The 19,864-nt window shown below is 40.0% G+C and overlaps 1 protein-coding gene across 5 annotated transcripts in view; it reads left to right on the top strand.

Moving 5' to 3' along the window:
• The window catches only part of GNAL (G protein subunit alpha L), a 172,055-nt gene that overhangs the window by 111,034 nt on the left and 41,157 nt on the right, over positions 1–19,864 (top strand). For all 5 annotated transcript variants that reach the window (XM_037805469.1, XM_037805470.1, XM_037805473.1 and 2 more), the window contains one exon: positions 16,421–16,518. In XM_037805469.1, the coding sequence (XP_037661397.1) occupies positions 16,421–16,518 (98 nt within the window). The remainder of the gene's footprint in view (positions 1–16,420; positions 16,519–19,864) is intronic.

Here is a 19,864-nt window from a genome sequence, read left to right as displayed (position 1 = left end):
GCACCTGTGCAATGCTTTATACCCAGAAAGTGTTCCCCAGATCTGCTTCCAGAATCCAGCCGCCAAGCCTACACACGATCCCCATGTGTTTCTCTCTGGGCCTGTTGAAATCTTGCAGGCTTTGCCTCGGTTCAACCAAAACCATGGAGTCATGTTCCTGGTGCCTTCCTATGTCCAAAGCCAAAGGATCCTTCTGGGGCCCCTCACCGTGCCCGCACGCCAGCACTGCACTCCATTGGCCATCTCATGCTGACCGTCTGTGTGCCCCGTCTCTCCCAGATGCACTTCCTCATTCATCTGCCTTCTGCTCTCGAGCAGAAGCTGACCACACACTGAGTGTCCATTTATCTCTGCCCTGAAAGACTGTCACTGTCCTCTTGGAACAGAGGGGGGAGCTGTGGCTTCCTGGTCAACCTGGATTCAAACTCAGGCACCCAAATACCAGGATCCATCTTCAAACCACCATGAAGGTTGTTTTGTGATTTCTCATTAGGCATTTTTAGGGTGCTTCACACTAAAATTTTCCCAAAGAAACATGGACCTAATTCTTCAGCAGTTGTCAGTATGGTATAGTGAGCCCAATGTTACAGACATTTCTTTTAAATTTAACTGTGTTGCCAAGAAGTGGGGACCCCCTTTCTCCTTCTTGTCTCTCAGCACATAGAGCAGAAAGGTTTCGATGACTAAGAAGGCCAAGAATAAAAAGTGTTATATAATTCAAGCTTGATGTTCCAAGGAGGGTTTTTGTCAGATAACTTAGATAAAGCCTTGTCTGGAAGCAAAGACTAAAGTCGTGATTCTTTGAGTCTTTTTCCCCTAATGAAAATACCTAATTATTTCTATTCCCACACAAATAAGTTTCACTGGTGAGTCTCTCTGGCATGTTTCAAGTGCACAGTTTTCTCAGAGAACTGAGATGTTACAGGAGTGGGAGTACCATGGAGAGAATAATCAAAAGCTAAAAAGTTAATTTTATGATGGAAAAGGAAAACTTGAGGAAAAGTATATGTTCCCATCACGGTGGGCTGGATTCATTTAATTCTGTAGTGTGGGTCATGGATTTAAAACTGTATACTTAGCCCAGTTGTTTTGTGAGATTGTAATTTGGAAATAAAAGATCCATAAACAAGTCTTCTGGTTATCTTAAGGAAACAAAAACAAAGAATCAAGTCTAAGAGCAGCCAACCACCACGAAACCTAACTGTAGGATGGTGAAATCTTGCTTGGCCCAGGCCAGCCCTCCTGTCTTTTGAAGCCGCAGCACATTCTGAATATTCTCCAGGTTTCCATGTGTCCCATTAGCAAGAAAAAAGAGAGCTGTCTCAGCCACATAGGTAACTGCTTCTGTACACAGCAACTCAAGAAGGAATCGGAAGTTCCTAGAACTCATAAGTGCGGTTAGTAAAGTGGCCGGGCACAAAATCAGTATACAGAAATCAATTGCATCTATATACTCGAGTGATGCATTTTTCAGTTTCAAAAATGAAACTGAAAAAAAAAAACAAATGTGCATTCCAAAGTAACATACCGCAAAAAATTACTTAGGAAAAGTTTTAACAAAAGGTGTGAGAGATCTGTACACTAAAAACCATAAAACATTACTTCAAGAATTTAAATAAGGCTAAATAAATAGGGAGATATATCATGTTCACAGATTGGAAGACTCAGTATCAATAAGATGGCATTTCTTCTCAAAGTGAACTATAGATTCAGTGCAACTCCAGTCAAAATACCAGCAGGCTTTTTTAGGGAAACTGACAGGCTAATTCTAAAAGGTATATGGAAATTGCAAAGGCTGAGACAGCCAGTGCTTTGTTGGAAAAGAACACAGTTGGAGGACTTAACACTACATAATTTTAAGACTTACTGTAAAGCTACAATATTCAAGATGGTAGTAGTGGTGTAGGGATAGAATATACATCCGTGGAACAGAATTGAGAGTCCAGAATAGACACACACTTAAAGCGTCAATTTCATCAAAAGTACTGAAATAATTCAATGGAGAAAGGAGAGTCTTTTCAATAAATATACTGGAGACACTGGTTATCTTTATGGAAAAAAAGCAAACCTTGACTTTCCTCACACCGTGCCCAAGAATTAACTCAAATGGATCCCAGACCTAAATGTAAGATTTAAAACTACAAAACTTTTAGAAGAAAGCTTGGAGGAAATATTTTTTTTTTTTACTTTGGGTTAGGCAGAGATTTCTTAGAGTGAACATACAAAAAAAGCATAAAACCTAAATGAAAAAAAAATTAATTGGATATCATCAAAATTTAAAACTTTATTCATCCAAGTTAAGAAAATTAAAGTGCTACAGTGTGGGAGAAAATATTTGCAAAACACATATCTGACAAAGGATTTGAATTCAAGATGTATGTATTTTTTTAAAAAGGAATGCTTACTCATAAAAAATAAAACTGAAGAATAAGACAAAACCCAGTTTTTTAATATTTTTTATTGTGAAATATAACCTCTATACAGAACAGTGATAACTTTCAAAGAATGATTTAACAGAGAACAAATTTCAAAGAATGTTTTGGGTTACAGTTCCACAGTTTGTTTTTTCCTTATTTGAAATATAACATATATACAGAAAGGTGGTAACTTTCAAAATATGATTTAGCAAGTAGTTATATAGGTAATTTCAAAGAATGTTATGAGTTACAGTTCCACCATTTCAGTTATTTCCTTCTATAACCTAGCATCTAAAAATATATGTATTTATACAAAGATTCTGTATACACAATCCTTTACTGAATCCTATCTTGTCTATTGCTACCCCTGCCTCTCATTTAATCACTTTCTCAATCTTCAGGGATGTCTAGGCAGTGACCACCCTAACTTGTTCATATTGAAAAGGGGTGTCAACATTATGGGGAAGGGGGCTGCATCTAGTTGATGTTCTTGACGAGGCTGTTGCCTCTGGGTTTTGGGACTTATCTAGCATAGGGAAACTCTGGGGGATTTAAGTTTCTGAAAAATAAACTTAGTGAGTGAAACTTTTATAGAATCTCAGATAGGGACCGAGGTATTTCGGGACTACTGTTGGTTAGGGCTTGGCATGCTGTGGCCATTTGGGAAATATAGTTGGAGTTTGCATAGAGTAACCTCCAGGATAGCCTCCCTACTCTGTTTGAAATCTCCTAGGCACTGAAACTTTATTTTGTTACCTTTGTTTTCCCCCTTTTGGTCAAGAAGGCATTTTTAATCCCTCGATGCCAGGGCTAGGCTCATTCCTGGGAGTCGTGTCCCACGTTGCCAGGGAGATTCGCTCCCCTGGGAGTCATGTCCCACGTAGGGAGGAGGTTAATGAATTTATTTGCAGAATTGCAATGCAGTTTTTTAATGGGCAAAAGAAATGAGCAGAAACTTCAAAAAGAAGATGTTCAAATTTCCAACAGTCACTTGAAAAACTGTCCAATATCACTGATCACAAGGGAAATGCAAATTAAAGCTGCAGTGTGATACCATAACACACCCTCTATAATAATTTGAAAGATTGACAAAACCCACTATGGGGGAGTAAGTGAAGAAACTAGAACCCTTAGGCTCTGCTGTTGAGAATGTAAAAGGGAATAACCACTTTGGAAAACAATTTGGCAGTTTCTTAAAGTTAAACATACTCTTACTGGGTGACCCAACAATTCTTCCCCTGGGAACCCAAGAGTAATGAAAATAAACATCCATGCAATTGCTTGTACATAATTATTCCTAGCAGCACTTTTCATTATGGTCAAAAACTGGAAATATCCCAAATATCCGTTAGCCGGTGAATGAATATACATAATGTAATACAACTCAGCAATAAAAACTATATAAAATACCTATTCTATGCAAATGTATAGAGACAGTTAATAGAGCGCAGGTTACCTGGGCAGTGAGAGAGGGGAATTTGGGGAATTAATGCATAACAAGCATAGGGTTTCTGTTTGGGGTGATGGGAAATTCTGGTAATGAATGGTGTAGGGGTAGCACAACATTGTGAGTGTGATTCACCCCACTAAGTGATGTGCTTGGGAGTGGTTGAGATGGGAAAGTTCATGTTGTATATATACGTTTCCACAATTTTTAAAAAAAAAAGGCGACTAAAGAAATAATAGCCACTAGATGCAGTGCATGATCCAGCATATATAATACATATATATATATATATGAAGTTTCAGTATTCGTAATCCTTTGTTAAATCCTATTTTGTCTGTTGCTACCTCTTCCTCTCATTTAATCACTTTCTTGATTTTCAGGGATGTCTAGACAGTGACCACCCTAACTTGTTCCTTTTGAAAGAGATGTCGACATTATGGGGAAGGGGGCTGCATCTGATTGTTGTTCTTGAAGAGGCTGTTGCCTCTGGATTTTAGGACTCGTCTGGCATAAGAACACTGGTGGTTTTAAGTTTCTGAGAGATAAAACTTAGTGAGTGTCTTTTATAGATACTCAGATAGGGGCCTAGGTATTTTGGAACTACTAGAGTTGTGGTTTTTTAAGCATCGTTTCTGAAAGCCATTCCTATATAGAACTTTAGACTTACTGTATAAATTAGGTTTGAGGATGGACAGAGATTATAAATAAAATCACAGTGTTACCAGACATCACACATCACAAATGGACTTTCAATGTGATATCTGCCAGATACCTGGAAAAAGAAATAACAGACACCTGTTAGCTCATTCTATTACCAGAAGGATAAAATTGAGTAGGTGCATTTTTTTTGCATGGTAAAATATATATAACATAAAATGTGACATTTTAACCATTTTTAAGTTTTTAATTCAATGGCATTAATTACATTCACAATATCGTACAACCATCACCATTATCTATTTCCAAAATTTTCCATCACCCCAACAGAAACTCTATATCTATTAAGCAATAACACCCCATCCCTTTTTTCCCCCAGCTCCTGGTAACCACTAATCTACTTTCTGTCTCCATGAATTTGCCTATTCTAGATATTTCATAGAAGGGGTGTCACTAACGCTTATTGTGTTGTTTTTTTTTTTAACAATAGTCATCCTTGTGGATGTGAAGTAGTATCTTGTGGTTTTGATTTTCATTTCCCTAATGGCTAATGATGTTGAACATCTTTTCATGGGCTTATTGTCTGTCTGTGTATCTTCTTTGGAGAAATGTCTATAATATTTGTCCTTTTATGTCTAGCTTATTTCACTAAGCATGAAGTTCTCAATCCATCCATATTGTGTCCTGTATCGGAACTTCATTCTTTTTTATGGCTGAATAATATTCTGTTGTATGGATAGAGCACATTTCGTTTATTGATTCATCTGTTGATGGACACTTGGTTTGTTTCTCCCATTTGACCTTTGTGAATAACACTGCTATGAGTGTTGGCATACAAGTGTCTGTTTGAGTCCCTGTTTTCAGTTCTTTAGGGTACATAACTAGGCATGAAATTGCTTGGTCATATGGGAGTTCTATGTTTTAACTTTTTGAGGAACTGCCAAACTGTTTTCCACAGCAGCTGCACCTTTTTACATTCCCACCAGTAATAAATGAGGGACCCAGTTTCTGCCCGTCTTCACTAACGCTTATTGTGTTGTTTTTTTAACTAGCTATCCTAGTGGGTGTGAAGTAGTATCTTGTGGTTTTGATTTTCATTTTCCTAATGGCTAATGATGTTGAACATCTTTTCATGTGCTTATTGTCTGTTTGTATATTTTCTTTGGAGAAATGTCTATTCAAGTCCTTTCTTAAATTGGATTCTTTGTCTTTCTGATGTTGGATTGTAGCAGTTCTTTACACATCGTGGATGTTAAGCCCTTATTAGATATATGGTTTGCAAATGTTTTCTCCCAATTGTGGATTGTCTTTTCACACTCTCGATAGTGTCCTTTGATACACAAAAGTTTTTAAATTTTATGACATCCTATTTACCTATTTTTTTTATTTTGTTGCCTGTCCTTTTGGTGTCACGTTTAAGAAACCATTGTGAAATCCAAGCTCATGAAGATCTGCCCCTATGTTTTCTTCTAAGAATTTTGTAGTTTTAGCTCTTAAATTTAGATCTTTGATCCATTTTAAGTTAATTTTTGTATATGGTATGAAGTAAGGATCCGCCTTCATTCTTTTGTATGTGGATTTCCAGTTCTCCCAGCACCGTTTGTTGAAGAGACTGTTCTTTTCCGATTGAATGGTCTTGGCACCTTTGTCAAAAATCAATTGGTCATAAATGTGAGGGTTTATCCCTACACTCTCAATTTTATTCCATTGGTGTTATGCCAGCACCACATTTTGATTACTGCAGCTTTGTAGGAAATCAGGAAGTGCGATCCCTCCAACTTTGTTCTTCGTTTTCAAGATTGTTTTTGCTATTCTGGGTCCCTTGAAATTCTGAATGAAACAGGATGAGTTTTCCATTTCTGCAAAAAATGCTGTTGGGATTCTTATAGGGATTGTATTGAAATCTGTTTATCAGTTTGGGTAGTGTTTCAGTTTGCTAAAACTGCTGGAATACAATATACCAGAAATGTACTGGCTTTTACAGTGGGGGTGTTCTGATTTGCTAATGCTGTCAGAATGCAAAACACCAGAAATGGATTGGCTTTTATAAAGGTGGTTTATTTGGTTACACAGTTAAGTCTTAAGGCCATAAAGTGCCCAAGGTAAGGCATCAACAATTGGTACCTTCACCGGAAGATGGCCAATGGCGTCCGGAAAACCTCTGTTAGCTGGGAAGGCATGTGGCTGGTGTCTGCTCCAGAGTTCTGGTTTCAAAATGGCTTTCTCCCAGGAAGTTCTTCTCCAGGCTGCAGTTCCTCCAGAATGTCACTCTTAATTGCTCTTGGGGCATTTTCCCTCTCTTAGCTTCTCTGGAGCAAAAGTCTGCTTTCAATAGCCATCTTCAAACTGTCTCTCTTATGCAGCTCCTCTCTCAGCTCTTGTGTGCTCTTCAAAGTGTCTCTATTGGCTGTAGCAAGCTCCCTCCTTCTGTCTGAACTTATATAGTGCTTCAATAAACTAATCAAGGCCCATGCTGAATGGGCGGGGCCACACCTCCATGGAAACTATCCAATCAAAGCTATCACCCACAGTTGGGTGGGGCACATCTCCACAGAAACAACCTAATCCAAACAGTCCAAGTTAATCAACACCAACACATCTGTCCCCACGAGACTGCATCAAAGAACATGACTTTTTCTGGGGGACACAATACATACAAACCAGAACAAGGGGTTTATTAGTTCACATATTTGTAGTTCTAAGGCCATGAAAATTTCCCCATTAAGGCATCAACAAGATGATACCTTCCCTGAAGAAAGGCCTGTGGCATCTGGGGTTCCTCTGTCACATGGGAAGGCACGTGGCTGGCTCTGCTGATCCTTCTCTCCTGGGGTTAGCTGCTGGTTTCAGTGGCTTTCTCCACAATGTCAGTGGGCATCTGCCTTAGCTGCTCTGAGTTTGCATGGGTCCTTCTTGTTCCTCTCAGGGCATTTTCTTTCTCTCTTAGCTTTCTCCAAAATGTCTCTGCCTTTTATCCTCTCATAGAGGACTCCAGCAAGGGGATTAAGACCCACTTTGAATGGGTTGGGGTCACATCTCCATGGAAACAACCTAATTAAAGGTCACACCCACAATAGGTCTGCCCCCAAAAGATTAGATTAAAAAAAACATGGGCTTTTCTGGGGTATATAATAGATTCAAACCAACTCAGGTAGTATTGTCATTCTGACAATATTAAGTCTTCCAATCCATGAACATGGGATGTCTTTCCATTTATTTAGGTCTCTTTAATTTTCTTTAGCAATGTTTTGCAGGTTTCAGTGTACAAGTCTTGTGCCTTCTAAGTTAGAATAGGGATATTTTAAATGAATCAGATCTAAATTCAATGTTTGGAAAATTCATTTTAAATGGCTACTGACCTGAACTACCTATTTCTAAGGTGTATTTTGATTATTGTAGTGGACTTTATTCACTGTGTTCCCATAAAAAGCTAAATCAAGCATTTATTTATGCCACAGCTTGTTTCAGAAAGGATCTGGTGTTGCTTGCAAAATTATAATGCAAGTTAATAAAATGACTTTGAAATGAGTAAGGGGGATGAGGAGACTGAAAATAGGAACCAGAGAGTAAGTTTTGGGAGCCAGGAGTGAAGTCAGTACATGTAAAACACTCGCACATATGGGAAGTAACCCATATACTTGCTATAACGCATTCAACTGTGACATCAGCAATGGAAAAGACACAGTATCCATAAGATTTTAAATTAGCAATAAAATTTAAAAGGCAGTTGCTTGGTTCAAGTTCCATGTGAGACCAAGGGAAGAGATATTTATTTGGTGCAGGATCTATTTCCTAAACTATTTAACTTGTACAGCTTGTTCAAATACCATAATTAAATGAAACTTTTAATAGGAAGTGAGTCCTGGTAGGTTTGCATAGGTTAGTGTGAAATAGAGACACATCCCAAAGTAATTTGGACAGAGAATAAAAATATATATGCAGAGCTCCCCTGAGGAGCTGGGGTAAAATGTGTAAGTGTTGGACTTCCTCACCTGGATTGTTGCTGATGTTCTCACAAACATTGAGGAGTGATGGTTTGGTATGCCAAGCCCTCTTTCTTGGCACTTGTCCTTATGGAGCTTGTTATTGCAAAGGAGAGACTAAAACCGCTTATGACTGTGCCTAAGAGTCTCCCCCAGAGTATCTCTTTGTTGCTCAGATGTGGCCCTCTATCTCTAGCTAACTCAACTCAGCAGGTGAACTCACTGCCCTCGTCTTCAAGAAGGTGTAGATCTTCCTGGCAACACAGGATAGGACTCCTGGGGATGAATCTGGACCCGACATTGTGGGATGGAGAATATCTTCTTGACCAAAAGGGGGCTGAGAGATGAAACAAAAAAAAAATTTTAGTGGCTGAGAGATTCCAAATGGAGTCGAGCGGACACTCTGATGGGCACTCTTACACACTATGTAGATAACCCTTTTTAGGTTTTAAGGTATTGGAGTAGCTAGAAGTAAATACCTGAAACTATCAAACTGCAGCCCAGTAGCCTTGACTCTTGAAGACGATTATGTAACAATGTAGCTTACAAGGGGTGACAGTGTGATTGTGAAAGCCTTGTGGATCACACTCCCTTGATCCAGTGTGTGGATGGATGAGTAGAAAAATGGGGACAAAAACTAAATGAAAAATAGGGTGGGAGAGGGGGAATGATTTGGGTGTTCTTTTTTACTTTTATTTTTTATTCTTATTTTTACTTTTTCTGATATAAGGAAAATGTTCAAAAATAGATTGGGGTGATGAATGCACAACTATATGATGGTACTGTGAACAGTTGATTGTATACTACGGATGATTGTATGATATGTGAATATATATCAATAAAACTGAATTAAAGAAAAAGGCAGTTGCTTGAGATATGCAAAAAAAAAATATTCCTGGTACTAAAATTATAGAGATATATTTTCCATAAATTGTCCTAGAAAGGATACTGTGTACTGAAGTAAGGAATGGCATTTTTGCTTCAGGCCACTGGTGATTCCCTCTTAGCTGCTAGGACAGGCCAGCTGCCCTGTCATCTAAGTGTATGTGGGTGGAACCCTGACTCCAAACAAACCTAGAGCATCCGTTTCAAGACATGTGGAATATGGTTTTGGTTTTTATTTCAAAAATGAAAAATACACAAAATGAAAAATGTGTTCTAAGTATCAGCATAACCAAAAAAGTTATTTTGTTGTATCATCTTAGCAGAGAATGCAAGAATATTTGATCTTCTATTTCTTAGCATAGTTCCATTTAAAAGTAGTTATGAAGAATTTGAAAGAATAAAAGGAAAAAATTAACTGTTACTCATCTGAGAATTCCAGGTTATACTATAAATATAAAGATATTCATGGACAGCAGATAAAGAAGGAAAACATTGTGAAATGGAGTGGTTAGGTATTAAAAATCAAAATTATGGTTCAAAATTTTTAAGGCTTACTTTTTTTTCCAATTCAGTTTTATTGAGATATATTCACATACCATACAGTCATCCACAGTGTACAGTCAGTTGTTCACAGTACCATCATATAGTTGCATAGTCACCACCAAGATCAGTTTTTTTTTTAATTAAATTCAGTTTTATTGAAATACATTCACACACCATACAATCATCCATGATATACAATCCACTGTCCACAGTATGATAACATAGTTATGCGTTCATCACCACAATCTATCTCTGAACATTTTCCTTACATCAGAAAGAACCAGAACAAGAGTAAAAAATAAAAGTGAAAAAAAACACCCAAATCATCCCCCATCCCACCCCATTTGTCCTTTAATTTTTATCCCCATTCCTCCACTCATCCATACACTAGATAAAGGGGGTGTGATCCACAAGGTCTTCACAATCACACTGTCACCCCTTGTAATCTACATTATTATATAATTGTCTTCAGGAGTCCAGACTGCTGGGTTGGAGTTTGGTAGTTTCAGGTATTTACTTCTAGCTATTCCAATACATTAAAGCCTAAGAGGTGTTATCTATGTAGTGCATAAGAATGTCCACCAGAGTTATCTCGCAATTCCATTTGGAACAAGATCAGTTTTTGAACATTTTCATTACTCCAGAAAAATAAAAATTAAAAAAAATAAGAATAAAAATACAAGCAAAGCAGAACACTCAAAATATCCCATCCCCTTCATCCTCCATATTATTCATTTAATTTTTGTTCCCATTTTTCTACTCATCTGTCCATACACTGGATAAAGGGAGTGTGAGCCACAAGGTTTTCACAATCACACATTCACACTGTGTAAGCTAAATAGTTATACAGTCATCTTTAAGAATCAAGGCTACTGGGTTGAAGTTCGACAATTTCAGGTATTTCCTTCTAGCTATGCCAATGCACTGAAAACTAATAAGGGATATATATGTATGGCGCATAAGAATACTCTCCAGAATGACCTCTTGACTCCATTTGAAAACTCTCAGCTCCTGAAACTACTTTGTTTCATTTCTCTTCCGTCTTTTGGTCAAGAAGGCTTTCTCAATCCTAGGATGCTAGGTCCAGGCTCATCCCTGGGAGACATGTCCCATGTTGCCAGGGAGATTTACACCCCTGGGAGTCATATTCCACATAGGGGGAGGGCAGTGAATTTACCTGCGGAATGATTAAGCCTTACTTTTAAAAAGTAAGTTTAAATTTATCATTATTGTTTGTTTTGTATAACACAATGCAAACCCTTTTGAATAAGAGTAACAACTTCATTTGTATTTCATTTGCTAAATAAATGCTCACAAGGTGATTCTCATATTCAGTAATATGGAAAAAAAAAGTAAGAACTGTCACTTGGTAATTTTCTTTTCGTGCTCCTAATTTCTATATACTTCTAGATGTCAAAAACAGGTTACATTTCACTGTGAAGCACCCGTTATTTCCACACACACCCAGAAATTATTTTCATTTTAGTATTCCTGTTAGTTGCTAAGGGAGGCACACTAAAATCGTTCTTCTTATTTATTTCTCACTTGTTTTAGCAAATATGTGAAATTCTTAGGCTGGCTCTGGACACATGTTTAATTACAGCTAATGCAGCTATACTGGCTGACTGGATATTTTATGTTTTTACAGAATTGTTTCTTTCTCTATTTATGTATTTTTAGTTGAGATCATGGTATTCTGGCTATATTTTCTAAAGTCTTTATCTTTTAGAAATAATGTTTAAATATATGCAGACAAAATGACACAATGTCGGGGATTTGTTTCAAAATAATAAAGGAGGGGGAAAAGTGGATGAGATACAGCTAAAACAAAATTGGCCATGTGTTATAAATACTGAAGCTGAACATTGGATAGCTGGGGGTTCATTCTGTCTTTTTGTACTTATTTGAAATGCTCCCTAATAAAAAGTTGAAGAAGCAATGGCAGCAGCAGCTCTGGAATTTTCCAAAAAGTTTTCAGGACCCCTTTAAAAGTAAACACGTAGAATCACAGGGGCCTGGTTGTATTCTAGTCCAACATCTAATGTTTACCATTGAGGAAGCCACAGTGAAGACTGTTGTGGCTTTGTTTCTTTGGTGTTCGCCGAAGAATCTGTTTTAAAACCACAGTGACCACAGTTCCTCTTTTGCTACCAGCAGATGCCCTGGAGGTTATGTATCTTGATTCTTGTTTACTGACCTGAACTCCCATGTGCTGTGTCTCCCAGGTCAGTGTAATTTCCTGAACTTCACTGACCTTTGGGAATCCTCAGGCGTGTCTGCTCTGTTGCTTTAACCAGGCACCTTAGGTGGCCGAGCTGCTGTGACAGGCGCCACTCCTGGTTGGCTTAAATGACAGGAGGTTATCATCTAGTGGTTTTGGAGGCTGGAAGTCAGCGTGACAGGTCTCGGCACGCCATGCTTTCTCTGAGTCTGTAGCCTTCTGGTGGTGGCTCAGTCTCGGCAGTCCGTCCCCTGGCAGTTTCCCTCTCCTCCACTTAGAAGGACTTCAGCCATTTGGGGTCAAGGCCTGTGCTGATCCCTTTTGGCCTTATCCAAGTAGGCTCTTCTGAAGTCCTGTTTACAAATGAATTCACACCCCCAGCGCCGGGTCCTGCCTTTGTGGGGAACACAGGTCAGTCTACCACTGGAAACCTGTACCGGATCTTCTGTACATGCTTTATCCAGTTAAGAGTGAGTTTACTAAAATAAGTCACTTTACCAATACAGACTTCAAAGGAATCCAGCACCGAATGAGAAAAAACATTAGTTAATAGATATGATAAAGGGTGCTAGAGCAGCCTAGTGGTTAAATACAAAGATTGTGGAATAAGACAGACCCTGCCCTGCCATTGCCTGCTGTGCATCCTTGGGTGAGTTACTTAACCACTCTGAGGGTGGGCAAGAATAGCCACTTCTCAAGGCAGTTATGAGAAGTAAATGAAATCATATGCGTTACACTGTTTTGCCCAGTGCCTTCAGCAAAATAAGAGCCATGAAATAAGAACTAAATGGTAGCAATGATTATAATATTAAGGTCTTTATTGTGACCTACCAGAAATTAATGCAAAATGAGTTAGAAGAGGGCACCGTGAAGGAATGAGGACACAAATGGAGCTGAAGCCCAGCCCACTGAGGCAAAAAGCCTGCTTGGGGAGCCATGGGACGAAACAGTTACCATGGACAGGTGCAAACAATTTTGGGGGATGTCCAAGGAGGGATTTTGTCTTGATATTTGTGCAGGAGGGAGCCTTGGTAGGTCCCACTAAATATTTCCAATTCTGCAGTTCCTGCCTTTCCACCCCCATCACCTCACCAAGGACAGAGAATACAAAAGTAGTTGAAGCAAACAGCCAGTTGTGAAAAGCTTTCTCTCTTCCCCTGTTTGGCTCACACCATCCCTGCTTCAAAGCCAGCCCCAGGCATTCAGCATGGCCCAACGAGCCAGAAAAACCCCTGCCCTCCCCAGGCGCCCATTCCCCATTATTAAAATGAGGTGATTGGAGCTCTCTGTAGAGATTTTGTATTGCTATTGCACTTGCCCTGTATGTTTGCAGTTATTTCAAAATAAAAAGTTAAAATAAAAATGAGTTGAAACCCAGGACTTCTGACCCCAGCCCATTTCCCATGTGTGTAGCAGAGATAGAGGCACCTGCACAGTGGGGCAGCAAGGAGCGGGGGTGAAGTGTACACAGGGCGCAGCTAGCCAAGCGTTTGGTCCCGAACGAGCAGAGCCTTTGGTTTTCTAGTCCCGCCATCCAGGGGCTCTTCTCAGTATGACATTGTTCTCACCCCCTCCACTGATGGAGCTCTTGGGGTCCACACCGTATGGCTCCACTTCCATCGCTGGCTGGCAAGTCTCATGGTGACCGCCATGCATTCTTGTTGTCCCCTCAGCCTCCGCTCAAAGACACTGCAGAAAGATGGTGACATGTGGACTTGCAAGGTTTGCTTTTCCTCCTCCCACCTTGTCAGGGCCCTTCTTAATTCTTGGAAGCAGATGAAGGAGTTCTGTAGTTTGAGAGTTTTCTCTTTGACTTGTGAAGTGGATTGAACAGAGTACTCCAGTTTGTACGTGGTTTTGGTTCACATTCTGGTGGATGTGGACCCATTGTAAGTAGGAGCTCTTGAAGGTATTGCTTGGGTTTAGGTGTGGCCCCCTGAATCAGGTTGGGCTTCAATTGAGGTTCGTTGGAGTCCTTCATAAGAGGTCACCTCAGTTAAATGGTGGCCCCCTGAATCAGGTTGAGCTTTAATGAGGATCACTGAAGTCCTTTATGAGCAGAGGGAGAGTCATATCGAGAGAGAAGCCACAAGAAGACACCAGAAGTCAGCTGAACAGGAGGAGAAGGAAAATGGTGCCACCATGTGCGCTGCCTTGTGACAGAAAAGCCAAGGACCAAGGATCACCAGCAGCCAGCCCCGGAATGCCACAGTCTTCAGGGAGAAAGCATCACCTCAGAACATTACTTTCCCTTCAGTTTGCAACTTCTCCTAGCCTCAAAACCACTAGCCAATAAATTCCCATTGTTTAAGGCCACCCACTATATGGTCTTTGTTTCAGCAGCTAGGAAACTAAGTCAGCTTGGTTGAGAGTGGTCACCCCAATCTCGGTTGTTGTATAGAATTGCCACTAATAAACATATTATAGTGGATAATTATTATACTTCTTTCATAAAATGCAGTATTTTCAGTTCCTGTATTTGAGTAAATCCAGGAAATTTATTTTTATATGCAATGAATCTGTCATGTGTTGAGAAATTGTGGGCCTCATATAGCAGCATGCAAGTGTCTCATCACAGCCCAAAAGCCATCCTCTCTCTTCCAAGACTATCTTGACAGTGACGTAACAGGTTTATCTTCGAGGTGTGTGTGTGTGTGTGTTTATCTTCGTGTGACGCTTAGAAAAAACTACTTGTTAAGGAAGCCTACAAATTCCTTTAGTGGAATGGGAAAGCAGCAGGGGGAGAGTCCAGAAAGAAGCATAAATCTTGGGAAACAAGATTTAAACAGAAAGGTCCAGCCATTCTCCTTCAGGTGGAGATTGTCCCCTTCATTGTCACCTGTGGAAAAAATGAATTTGTTGATGATAGATAGATGGATGGATGGGTGGATGAATGGATGGGTGGATGAATGGATGGATGGATAGATGATAGATGGGTGGATGGATGGATAGATAGATAGATAGATAGATAGATGGATGCAGATGGTGATATAAGCCATAGCTGTAAAAATTATTCCTGATACTGTATAGTCAGAATTGGATTTTCTGAGAAGCTAATAAAGCTTAAAGCAAGAGCCCCTCACTTCTACTCACCCTCTGAGACATGGTAACCTAACTTTGTACTCATAATTTTTTCGAAGAGAACCCCCCAAATTTTATAAATGTCAGGCCCCACAATACTTTGATCCAGCCTTTTGTGGAACTGTGAATCTCTAAGGGAAAGTACCAACCCATGTTTCATTTCTGCAAAGAATCTATGATGATTCCTAGGAATTACGGTAGTGATAATGAATTTGAAGACAGGTATCCACCGCTTACTAGCTGTGAAGCCTCAGAATCCTCACATGCAAATGAGAGATGGAGACAGATGCTTCCTGAGGTTGGTTGAGGGGAAAACAACTGATGTTGAAAGGGGCGTAAATATTCTAATGAAATGCTGTGTGAGCATTTACATAACTTCTTTTTATATTCAGCAACTAATCTATCATCATTTGCTTCTGTGAACATTTATGTAACTTATTTTATGTTCAGCAACTAACCAGTAGTCATTTGCTTCCATGGCACTGCTATTTGGTAATTTTGGAAATATGAATTTATAAATCTACCTTTTACTTGGAGATAAGGAAATTTCTTGTTTCCAAGGATGTCACTTGCCACGACGGATGCAAATGAGCACTGTGACCTCGGGGTTGGCATGAGCCAGCAATCCCAATTTCCACTTTTCACAGACTTTTTTTAAAATGCCAAAAAATAATGAATTACTACCCTTATCCTAAAAGAATACAGTTTTAGCTAATGCTTCTGGACCTCATTTATTCCATTTTCTCAGCCATGTCTATTCAAAATCATGGCTCACATAGAATTTGAAAAGACAGCAGGAAGGACAGAACTTACCATCACAATATGCATGTTTTTTAATTGCTGAGGTAGCGGTCCAACTAGTGAAGTTATTGAATGCTAAGAATTTTTAAATTTTTAATTGTATTTATACTTCATGAATGTCATTGCCTTTTGGCTTTTAATTTTCATTTTTGGTGATTTTTTAGAGTGATAAAAATGTTCTATAACTGGTTTCAGTGATAGCACAGATGCATACATTTTTCACCAAACTGAACATAAGATCTGTGCATTTTACTGTGTGGAAAGCATGCCTCTACAAAGGGAAACAGTTCATTTGTTACCTGTATATTGTTTTTGCAGATTCTTTTAACTTTTTGCAAGATTAGAACCCATGTGTTTTCTTATTTGTAACTTTTTCACATTTTAGGAGTTCTTTGATCATGTGAAAAAGCTTTGGGATGATGAAGGCGTGAAGGCCTGCTTTGAGAGATCGAACGAGTACCAGCTGATCGACTGTGCACAATAGTAAGTGTGTTCTCCTACGAGTTACAGATCCCTTTGAAGAATATGGTCATTTCACAATTATGTGGCCCTCCCGGTGATCCTGAAGTTTCTTGAATGCAAGGAACAAATAATTCACATTTTACTACAGAAATCAACTTTAAAAATAAATTTAAAAAGAAGTAGCTGGCAAATTGAAAGGGCTTGAGGGAAAAACCAGAAGCAGTTATATTCATTTTGTCCTAGTTATTGTTTTCAGTTTTATTCATGTTTAGGCTTTCTGTAGAGTCATAGGCATATTTATATATTATAATGTGCTTAAATATTCATGATTATATTTTAATTTGGAAGCAGGGGACCCCAAATTAAAAATTAAAATGATATTGACATTTAAGAACCTTGAAAATAGAAAATAATAGGTAAACATTCAATGAAAAAATGTAATGGAGAGAAATGAGAAAAAGACTCTGATGCCTAGGTTGGCTCATTGTCTTCCCCCAAAATACATATTTTCCCATTTCTTTTGCTATTTTAGATACATTCTATTACTATTAGAGTATAATGGTCCCCAGGAAAATGCTAAATAATCAAGATGTTCTAGGTATGTTTGCTATTTTGATAACAAAAGCTATATTTATGACTAGTTATTTTATGTTACTCTTTGGGCAGCAAGAAATGAACAATTTTGTATTTCAATTCTGAAAAACTAAAATTCATAGTTATGGAAGATATTTCGAAAGCACAAAATCTGGGCACTGACAATATTTGGATCTAATAATAGAGCTCCATGATGAATATCAGTTTAAGGGGAGAGTAGATGTTGGGTCATCGCAGCCCCTTCCTCAGGCCAAGATTCTTGTGGGACACCCAGGAGCAGCGTTGGGCATCAAAGGGAGGTCAGCAGCGGGGCCTGCAGGAGCCAGGTAACCTGGGCACTTTCCAGGTGTTGGTTGAAGCCAGTCTGGAGTGGATGGGTAAAGGGAAGATGGCCAGAAAGAAGTCAGGGGGTAGGGGCAGACCCTCCAGAACGCTGAAGGCCGTGCCCAGGAACTTGAACCATATTCCAAAAGTGGTGAGCAGCCAAAGCCAGTGAGTGTGAGGGGTACAGAGCACCCTGGCTGCTGTCTGGAGGACAGGAGGGAGTTGTGCAGGATGGAGGCCAAGAAACCAGAGAGGAGGTGGGTCAAGGTGGCGGCCGTGGAGCTGAGTCCTGGTTGCTGAGAGGCCAGACCTGGGCTGTGGGTTGGATAAACGGGAAGGAGGCAGAGGCCAAGGGGGTGTTGAGATGAGAGTTGGGTGGATAATGACGCCATTTATTGATATGATGCCCAGGAGGTAACAGGTTTGTGGGAGGGCGGGAAGATCAAACTCTGATGCAGAAAGGTTAACTCTGCCAGAGGTCTAGCAAGTGGAGATGGCAATTGTGCAGTTGGTAATGGGCCTGGAGCTCAGAAGAGAGTCTGGTGATGCAGCCCAGTGTTGGTTACAAAGCCTTGGAAATAAGATGAGCATGGCCAGGAGCAAATGTGGGGACCTGGGAGAGTTCCAGCTTCAGAAGTTGGTTTCAGGAGTGTATTTAGAGAACCGGATTCGGCATTACAGGGTGCATTTAAAAAAAAAAAAATGGAAAGAACCACATTCTTAGCGCGCACCTGCTTTAGACATCCTAGGATGGCAACAGGGAGTTTTAACCATCCTCCACGGTGTGTGCTAAAGAGACTGCTGACTAATAAACATTTCTAATTAACTAGAAAAATATTTCACATTTTCTAATTTCCTGCCCTGCTTTACAGTTCCTTCAAGACTTGCCTCAAATCAGCATCCCCATTTTGAATTGCCCTGCCCTTTACGTTCCATTTGTGAGTTACATTTTGTGGTTATTTTTGTGTCATTTAAATTGTTCTCATTCCACAACTGGATTCTTAAAACCCAAAGTGCAAGACTTTTCTAGATGAGGATGTGGGGAAGTGCAGAGAAGGTCCTTGGTGGAGCCCAGAATGCAGCCTGAGAACGACGGAGGGGCTTAGCTCCTCCCAAAAAGCCTTTTATTTTTTCCTCTTTCTCTCACTCACTCTTTCTCAAACATCTCATTTCATAATCATTTAAAAATCATGATAGAGTTATGTTTTAAATCACCATGTTTTAGAGGTGGGGAGAGTATACCAGGAAATTGCTAGCAACTGGGATTTCTAGGAGAGCCCGTATTGTCATTGGCATTCATGTACATCTTCATTTGAACTTGTGGAAAGTATGCTTTATAATCCTTTCCCAGTAGGGGAATATTGAAAACTGCTTAATGGCTATGCAGATTCTCTTTAAGGTGGTGAAAATGTCTGGGATTAGATAGTGGTGATGGCAAATATACCTTACAAATATACTTAGAAACACTGAATTGAATATTCCAAAATGGTGAACTTTATGTTACATGAAATTTTATTTTATGAGAATTATTTCAATCAAAAAAAAAAAAAAAAAAAGATTATGGCGGGAGGGGGATGGGGGGATTATCCAGGGCAGGAAAAGCGTGGAAACGACTCTTCTCGGCCTGAGTGCTGAGGACATGCACCTGGATGGCAGGTGCTCTTCCCCCAAGCAGAGTCAGGTCTCGGGGTACGTCCTAGTACCAGCCAGCCAAAACCACGCAGCCTTGCTGCCCAGCTGGCAGGTGGATGTTCCCAGATGGGGCCTCGACATCATAAAGCACACAGGTCCTGGAGATTCAGAGGCTACTATGACCTGCATTAGGCTCCTTGGTTTGCAAGGACTGGGGACGTGCTAAGGCTGCTTCAAGCAAATGGGGGCTTGTTCTGAGGACACCTGGAAGCCATCGTCCATCAGGGGTAGCCTGGCTCCTGCATCTCCTCTGGGTGGTTCTCGTTACCCTTCCCTTGTCGGCTCCACCCTTCCCTGGGTGCTGACTGACAAAGCCACCCCATAAGCTGCAGGCTGGATTCCGAATGGAGCCAGAAGGATGGGTTTTGTGAACTGCCAAGCCACCTTCCATCTAGCCTTCCTGTCCCCTGCGCTGTCCCCTCACGGGGCCCCTCCACCTGGTCAGGGGTCCCTCCTGCACCCCAAGTGGGTGAGGAAGGTCAGCCCGATTACAGGGTCTGACACCAAGACTGTCGGGATTAAAGGGGTACAGGAATGATAAATTATAACTGAGCTTCAAATATCACACTTGGGGTAAAAACGTGTGTCTTTGTAGCATCAAGCAAACTGTGTGGATTACCAGCGATGATATTTTATACAGAATTTCCCAGTCCCCACTGTGAAGATTAAATAACAATCTCTACTGAATTATCCCCCAAAATACATTTCCTGTAAGTCTTAATAAGAGGTGATTATGTAGCCATGGAAACAGCTATTT

The sequence above is a fragment of the Choloepus didactylus genome, chromosome 16, assembly GCF_015220235.1.
Source record: "Choloepus didactylus isolate mChoDid1 chromosome 16, mChoDid1.pri, whole genome shotgun sequence".
NCBI classification, from domain to species: Eukaryota; Metazoa; Chordata; class Mammalia; order Pilosa; family Megalonychidae; genus Choloepus; species Choloepus didactylus.
The sequence above is the reverse complement of the archived record's forward strand: the minus strand, read 5'-3'. Positions and strand labels throughout refer to the sequence as shown.